The 8,519-nt window shown below is 42.3% G+C and overlaps 1 protein-coding gene across 1 annotated transcript; it reads right to left on the reverse strand.

Annotated features, from left to right (window-relative positions):
* Positions 1–5,507: 5,507 nt before the first annotated feature.
* On the reverse strand, positions 5,508–7,270 carry LOC134805497 (uncharacterized). The gene is made up of 2 exons (XM_063778790.1): positions 5,992–7,270; positions 5,508–5,694 (listed from the first exon to the last, which is right to left on the reverse strand). The coding sequence occupies exons 1-2, from the start codon at positions 7,056–7,058 to the stop codon at positions 5,508–5,510; spliced, it is 1,254 nt and encodes a 417-aa protein (XP_063634860.1). The 5' UTR covers positions 7,059–7,270.
* Between the last annotated feature and the right edge of the window lie 1,249 nt (positions 7,271–8,519).

Below are 8,519 nucleotides of genomic sequence, written 5' to 3' on the forward strand. Positions count from 1 at the left end.
CAAGATGCTATTCGTCAGTACTTTGCAATGGGCCGTCATCGTTGGTTAGATTGTTTCTACTTGTGCCAGACATATAGTAGGATACCTAAACAGTTGGTACGTGACAATGCCAATCTTATATTGCTATTCAAACAGGACGAGTTGAATTTAAAACATGCCTACGACGATCACGTGAGCACCGATATGAGTTGGGAAAAGTTTAAGGAAATTTGTCGCGAGTGTTGGCAGAAAAAGTACACTTTTTTAACAATCGACAAGGAGAGAGACATTAACAAGGGTCGATATCGTAAAGGATTTGACGTTTACATTATTGTATAAAATTTAGTGTCATCTCCGGTTTATCATCAGTTTTGTGTTGTCAGCTACTGAGGAACAACCTCTTTATCTAAAAAAAAAAGCAAACATGTTTGGTAACAAAAAGGTGAAACGGAAACTCGTAGATTCCATTGAGAGTGTAAAGAGAAAAGTTAAAGCGTTGCGAGCAGATAAGACATCGCATGACACTTCCCTAGCGCAAACCTTTGAACCAATCACAAAGCCGCTCAATGTTTTAATGAATAAAGCTTTGGAATCCAAGGGTAATAAGAATCGTGATGATGATGATGATGATGATAATGCTAAACCAGCAATTATGAATAAACCTCATCCCCCCTTGATAAAAACCTCCACACCATTGCCACAACGTTCACGTAAAAGGAAATATCTGATCAAAACCGAAGAACCCAATAGTAAATTGATCAAGTGGAGTAATAATCCTACAGCAAAAACACACCAGTTTACTCACACACACACTACTTTAGAATCATTATCATGATGATGATTCTAAAGATTCTGATGATGATGATGAAGATGATGAAAGAAAAATAGGGGGAGATGAAGAGCCTAGCGATGATGACGATATGAAGTCGGCTCTTGAACTTGATGAAGGTGGCGTTGGTGATAGTAGTATTGATGATTTACAAAATAAATATATTAAACATCTTGTTAAAACACCAAAAATACCATTTGGTGTTTATCTCGAGGATGATAAAATGCATATTGGTAATAGTCGAGTTAAAATCATTGATGACGTGTTATATGTTAAAAATGCACGATTCAACATGACTCCTGGACTGTTGGAACTTGTCTTTAAACGAGTACCAAACAATAACATAGTTTTGAAAAAAGATGTAGAGGATTACAATAAGATTTTAGACATGACAAACGCTCATCGTAGAGGATTCTCACCCAACGGCCAATTGAGTGGAGATAGAAGTTTAAAGTATCTGCGCTACATTAAACAACCGCAAGAATCAAAGAAACATAAAGAAGGTGGATGTTTGAACTCTGGTAGAAGAGATATATTAACAACTAAAACTTTTTACCCAAAAACTGATTACATCTATTGGGATGACCCAAACGAACTGGTGAGCCGTTTACAGCTTTTGATAGCATCACAGAATGCTGGCAACACCTCTCATTCGAACGAGATCAATGCAATCGTTGAGGAACTGACCGAGAGCGGTATAATATTAAAGTAAGGAAACAGACCCTCTTCTGTTTGTTGTTTTAAAAGCTGTTATCTAATAAAACAGACCTGTTTTGTATCCTCCCGCTTTGCTGCTACCTTGTTATAAATACGAATGGGGCTCCCTCCATCGGTCACTTTCACAATGCCTCTTAACAAGTTTGGACAATACTTGGGTAGCGAATCTACAATACGTGACGACATGAAAGTGGAACGAGATTTAGTAAATTTTGAAAATAGACGGGTGGCGGGAATTCACAAGTCTTTTCTCAAAACTGATGCCATCTGTAGAGCTGAATTAGATGAACAAGTGGTATTTTTAAACGCAAAAATTAAGGCAAATATTAAAGATTTAAAAGATTTACGAGTAAAGTGAGAAATATCTGCCTAGGGCCCAGGGAATCCAGGATATGAGGAGAGCACTAAAACACGTACGTTCGGTATTGCATTTAATCAATCGACAGAGATGGTGCGCAATCTACCCTCTATTGTAGAAATATGAGTCTACCCACATACATTACACCTCCACCCTTAATTACTAATACATGTTTTCCTTATAACTACTTACTAGTGTACGAGTCGCTTAATACTAGGAACTAGGAACTAGGACACATAATAATTTAATCAAACTCGAAGCCATATCTTAGCACGGGTTTACGAATGCGCTTAGGTCGGTCCGCAGGGGACTCATTACATTCCGTGTGCCTGGGCACTGTGTTCCGGGACACGGTCTCTACAGATGGCTGCGGTGGTTCCTTAAGATCGGGTTCAACCACAGGTTCCGGCGCGCGCGAACCCTGACTCGCCTCAGTCTCATTACCCACGGATTCCTCGCCTGGCGCCGCCTCCGACACATCCGACAGGGTCACTGCGTAACTGCTACGTCTTCTTTTAATCTGATCTAAATGTCTTTTTAGTTGTGGACCACTTTCCCTAGCTATAATAAAATTCCGGGAACCTACTTTCTCTTTAACTTGACCACTTAACCAGCTTCCCCCGGCATGATCTCGCGCCCACACAGAATCGCCCACATTAAGTTCCCTAGGTTTCCCTCCCGCGTTAAACACTTGTTTATCTTGAGCTTGCTGTACCCTAGACTCGATCTGCCGAGTACCCCTTAATAAATCTAGCCTCGATCGTAGTCGTCTACGTTGCAACAACATAGCTGGGGCAGACCCTGTAGAACTATGTTCAACGTTCCTGTACATCATGAGATATGCTTGAAGAGCTTCATCCACATCACAACCATCTCGAAGTGCCTTTTTAATGGCTCGCTTGCATAACTTAACCGCATTTTCTGCAGCGCCATTGGAGGCTGGGTGGTAAGCTGGCGTAAACGTCATTTTGATACCGTTACTGTCCATAAAATGTGCGTATTCCTTAGACGTAAACGGAGGACCGTTGTCCGAAACTACTTCCAAAGGCAGTCCAAAACGAGCAAACGTTTCCCGTAACGATTTAATAACTACCCTAGCTGTAGTTTTAGTCATTTTGAATATTTCTAACCATTTCGTCGTTGAATCTATAATGACTAAAAAGGTTTCACCCTGAAAAGGTCCCAGAAAGTCAATATGTAATCGCGACCAGGGCTCCGGGTTATACGGCCACGGCTGTGGCGGCACTCGCGGGGGCGCGGCGCCCTCTAGAGCACACGTCGTGCACTGCTTACCTAACTCTTCGATGTCCCTGTCTATTCCAGGCCACCACATCACGCTACGGGCGAGACTCTTCATTTTCACGATACCTAAATGACCAACATGTAACTCTTTGAGTAAGTGATTTCTCAAAGCCTCTGGTACTACTAGCCTGTAACCCCAAATTATACAACCCCGGTCTATATATAATTCATTGCGGCGCAGGTAATACGGCTTAAGTGCGTCATCGTCACAACTGCTAGGCCAGCCGGACAGTAGAAATAGAAATATTTTCTTTAGTACTTCATCCTTACTAACGTTATCTTGAACCATTTTCCTCGTAATCGGTAAGAAGTTTTGGATAAAATTTAAATATGTGACTTCCTTACGCTGGCTTTTCTCCTTACCCACCGGTAAGCGAGATAAAGCGTCGGCCGCGTTCCCGTCACTACGCACATACTCGATAGTATAATCGTAACCAGCTAAAATAACCGCCCACCTCTGCATACGACTTGCAGCCATTACGGGTACCCCTACTTTATCGCCGAAAATTGTCACCAAAGGCTTATGGTCTGTTCTAAGAATAAACTTTCTACCATATAAGTATTGGTGAAACTTTCGGACCCCATAAATTATTGAAAGTGCCTCCCGTTCAATTTGCGAATACGACTTCTCTGCGGCGTTGAGCACCCGCGATGAGTACGCTATTGGCCGCTCGGTGGCGCTAGTGTCGCCGGCGCCGGGCACAAGGTGCGAAATCACCGCGCCGACGCCTACACTGCTCGCATCAGTGGTCAGAATTATAGGAAGATCTGGCGAATAATGCGCCAATATATCGCCAGAAATCAACATTTGCTTTACCTCACTAAACGCGCGCATGCAAGCTTCACTCCACTCATACTTCACATCTTTCCGCAAAAGTGCATACAGAGGCGCTAGTATAGTGCTTATATTGCGTACGAACTTCGCGTAATACATCACTAACCCTAAGAATGATCGTAATTCTGCCACATTATTTGGAACCGGTACCTGTTTGATCGCTTCAATCTTTTCAGGGCATGTATGAACACCTTGCTTACTAATTACAAATCCGAGATATGTTACCGAGTCCGCAAAAAACGTACATTTATCTTTTTTAACTCTTAGACCATATTTCCTTAACCTTTCAAACACTTCGTGAAGCGTGTCTATATGTGATCGGTCATCGACCCCTGTTATAATCAAATCGTCTAGAAAGACACCTACACGAGGCATCTCCGCAAACAATTGCTCGAGTTTTCTCTGGAAAATACCAGGACTAGACGCTAGCCCATATATCAGTCTATTGTACATAAATAAACCCTTATGGGTGTTAATCACCGTATATTTCTTAGACTCATCCAATTCAAACTGGGCGTAAGCTTGCGACAGGTCTAATTTAGTAAACTTATTTCCCCCGTGCAATTTAGTTAGCAAATCTTCTACTTTCGGTAAAGGATAGTGGTCCACTTCTAAACATTTATTTAGCGTTAACTTAAAATCAGCACATACCCTTATGGTGCCATCTTTTTTAACTACCGGCACTATAGGCGTGGCCCAGTCGGAGGTGGCGATAACGATGTTACGATTCGACTTTACAAATCGGTTCAAACCGATTTAGGTCTGAAGTCGACTAAATCGACTTGAGTGTTCCGTAAATCGACTTAAGATACGATCACCCGCTCTAAGCGCACCCTTTCCGATTTGTTGCTGCGTCACTTTCGTCGGACATATTGAGGCATAAAATGTACACGAATCGACTTCAAACCACGAAGAAAAATGTTGGCATGCACTTTGCCGTCATTATTGAGTCGAGTCAAGTCAAAACTTGGTATCTACAGGTAAAGTAAAATGAAACTTATGGTTCAAGTAGTAAGGTTCAATTTCGCATAGGCTTAAAGAGATCGATTTGGCGGTTTACTTGGATCGGTTTGCCAGTTTTGCGCCGCGTCGATTTGCTAACTGAACGAATTCGCGGCAATGACTCACGGAATCGCACGAGACCGCACGCTCTTTCCAGCTTGCTCGTATAGTGCTTTCCCGTTTTATCTTTAGCAATTAATGACATTTTGATCTACCGCGCAACGGAAAGTAAAAAAATAATACAAAAGTTTTAAGTCAAAAGTTTTTGCTGTCGTGTTATTCTAAGAATTCTAAGGGTCGAACAAACCGTAAAATTTACAATTCGATTTCTTCAACTCAAAACCAAGCGACTACGGAGCGGTTTGAACTACTGATAATTAAAAAATAGAAGTTAAATCGACTTGGCCAAATCGGTTTGCAAACCGATTTGGGTTTAAATCGGAGTCGACTTATTCGGTTTGAAAATTTTTCGATTTGACCCATCACTAGGTGGCGACAGGCGTAATGATGCCGTCGCGCACCATCTGCTCGAGCGCGCGCTCCACCGGCTCGCGCAGCGCGTACGCCAGGGGGCGCGCGCGCAGGAACACCGGCCGCGCGTCCGGCCGCAGGTGGAACCCGACCGTGCCCCCGGTGAACCGGCCCAAGCCCTCCGCAAACACCTCACAGTATCTGGAACTGAATTCAGTCTCATCAAACAACATGTTTACATTAGCAATTTGTTTACATTCCAATTTTGACCTATCTATGATATTAAATGCCCTTATCCAACGCCTACCTAATAGGCTAGTTTTGCCATTTTCAATAACATGCAAGTCTAATTCTTTACACATTCCATTACACTGTACTTTAGGTGTTATTTTACCTACAGGTTTTACCTTTATATCTGTATACAAATTCAACACTAAATGACTTCTTTGTATTTTGCAATGAGTAAACAACTTTTTATAGCATTCTAAACTTATGCACGAAATTCCACTACCTGTGTCTATTTCCATATTTAACCACTTTCCCGCGATATTAACATCTATGGTGTATGGTTCACACACAGACGACTCGCTGCTATCTATTGAAAAATTGTTTACCTCGTCGCTGTCGCTGTTGTCCGAACGGTCCAAATACACAACCTTCTCTTCCGTCACGTTGTATACGGACGAACTTCCCCGCAGCTTAGGACACACCCTTTTTAAATGTCCTTCTTGGTTACATACTCGGCAGACATACTTCTTGAATTTACATCTGTCGGCTTCATGCTTTGCTCCGCACACCTTGCACACTCCATTGAAATCCGCGTTATTGTTTTGACCGAAGCCTCGCATCTTTCCGCTACCCGCTCCGCTCATGGCGCTTAGACCGCCGCCGCCGCTCGTTATCTTCCCGCGGGCCGTTGTTCCCGCCGCTGGTCGACCGCCGTCCGCCGCCGCCCGGCCCCGGCCTGCCCGACCCACATGATGCACCGACGTGGTCGCGCTCGCTGGTATACTGTCGCTGGTTCGATTCCGAGCACAGTCTTCTACTAGCGCCGCGTTGACCTCGGCCGCCTCCATGGACACGGCGAGCTTGTACGCCCGGTCGAACGTGATCGTGTCGTCCTCCGTGAACAGCTTCTGTCTGATGTCGTCGTTCAACAGCCCGCACACGAACTGATCCCTCAAGTTCTCCTTCAAGCTATTGTCCCCGGTGAAACTGCAGTCCTTACTTAATTTTTTAAGATCCGTTACAAAGTTGGCAATATTTTCATCACGCTTTTGCACACGCTGACGGAATTTAAAACGTTCTGCGAGCAAACTCGGCTTTGGATTTAAATGGCCTTTCATCAGCGCGACCAGCTGGTCGTAAGTTTTGGTCGCGGGTTTCGCGGGCGTGCACAGATTCACCATTAGTTCATAAGCGTCCCCGCCCATCACTGTTATTAGCGTAGCCACTTTCACTTCACTTTTAACATCGTTTGCAACGAAATATTGTTCTAAACGGTCAACATACAGTTCCCAATTGTCATTGACAAGGTCAAACGGTCCGAGTTTTCCCACAGGCATGTCGTACACTGTTTATCAATAACTTTTCACTTTTTAAATGCACTAGTGTCCAATTGTTCTCGTCGCCACTGAGAAATATCTGCCTAGGGCCCAGGGAATCCAGGATATGAGGAGAGCACTAAAACACGTACGTTCGGTATTGCATTTAATCAATCGACAGAGATGGTGCGCAATCTACCCTCTATTGTAGAAATATGAGTCTACCCACATACATTACATAAAGCTTGAAAAATTATCAGAAAGAATTACTACGCCAACTCCACCCCAAACACAATCGGCTCCGGCAACAGTTCCAGGAAAGCGTATTACATTGAAGAAAAATGAGTAAAGCTCAAGTAGTCAACGAAATACACAAGTATGCGAGAAAAACATTTCCACGTCGCCGATTCATTCAGAGGGGGCTCGATGACACATGGCAAATTGATCTAATTGATATGCAAAAGTACTCTAAGGATAACAACAACTATAAATACATTCTAGTGTGTATTGATACCTTTCCGAAATACGCTTGGATGCAACCGCTACAATCCAAGAGCGCTGACGATGTTACAAAAGCAATGAGCAGAATTTTAAGTGAAGACGGGAGAAAGCCCAAGAATATTCAATCAGATGATGGCAAGGAATTCTTCAATGTCAAGTTTAAATCGCTAATGAAACGTCACCATATCAATCACTACTCTACCTATAGCGTCATGAAAGCTTCCATAGTGGAAAGACTAATTAGAACCTTAAAACATTGGATTTGGAAACAATTTAGTATGAACGGATCCTACACGTGGCTACAACTGATAAGCGAAGTGGGATCATTTTACAATAACAAACCGCATCGTACCATTGGTATGGCGCTGGCGAGTGTGAATAAAAACAACTCTAAGCAGTTGTTACATAAAGTCTACGATAACATTAAGATTAAACCACGTGCCAAGTTCAAGGTGGGTCAACATGTGAGAATTAGTAAATATAAATCCACTTTCGCGAAAGGCTACACCGGCAATTGGACAACGGAGATATTTACAATAACTAAAGTGCAGACTACTAATCTAGTGACATATTTACTTGAAGACGCCAATCACCAACCCATTTCGGGATGTTTCTATGAACAAGAGTTGCAGAAAACTAAACACAATGACATTTATCTAGTGGAAAAAGTTTTGAAACGTCGTGGAAATAAAGTGTATGTAAAATGGCTTGGCTTAAATGAAAAAAGTTGGATAGATAAAGATAACATTGTGTAACTATTTTCTTTTTCTCAATACATATTTATCTACTCTAAATCAATGAGGTTTCATTCAATAAAACATCCATATATTCAGTAATATTATATATTTATTATTAATTATGAAGTATACGTGTACAATAAAATATATGTATTCATAAAATTAAACAATGAAAAGGACAAAAATGCTCCGTCACCTTTATATGTACCAGGATTCTTACATACATTCATAATCACCGGAAGCT

Source organism: Cydia splendana, unplaced genomic scaffold (assembly GCF_910591565.1).
Source record: "Cydia splendana unplaced genomic scaffold, ilCydSple1.2 scaffold_123_ctg1, whole genome shotgun sequence".
In the NCBI taxonomy this organism is placed as follows: domain Eukaryota; kingdom Metazoa; phylum Arthropoda; class Insecta; order Lepidoptera; family Tortricidae; genus Cydia; species Cydia splendana.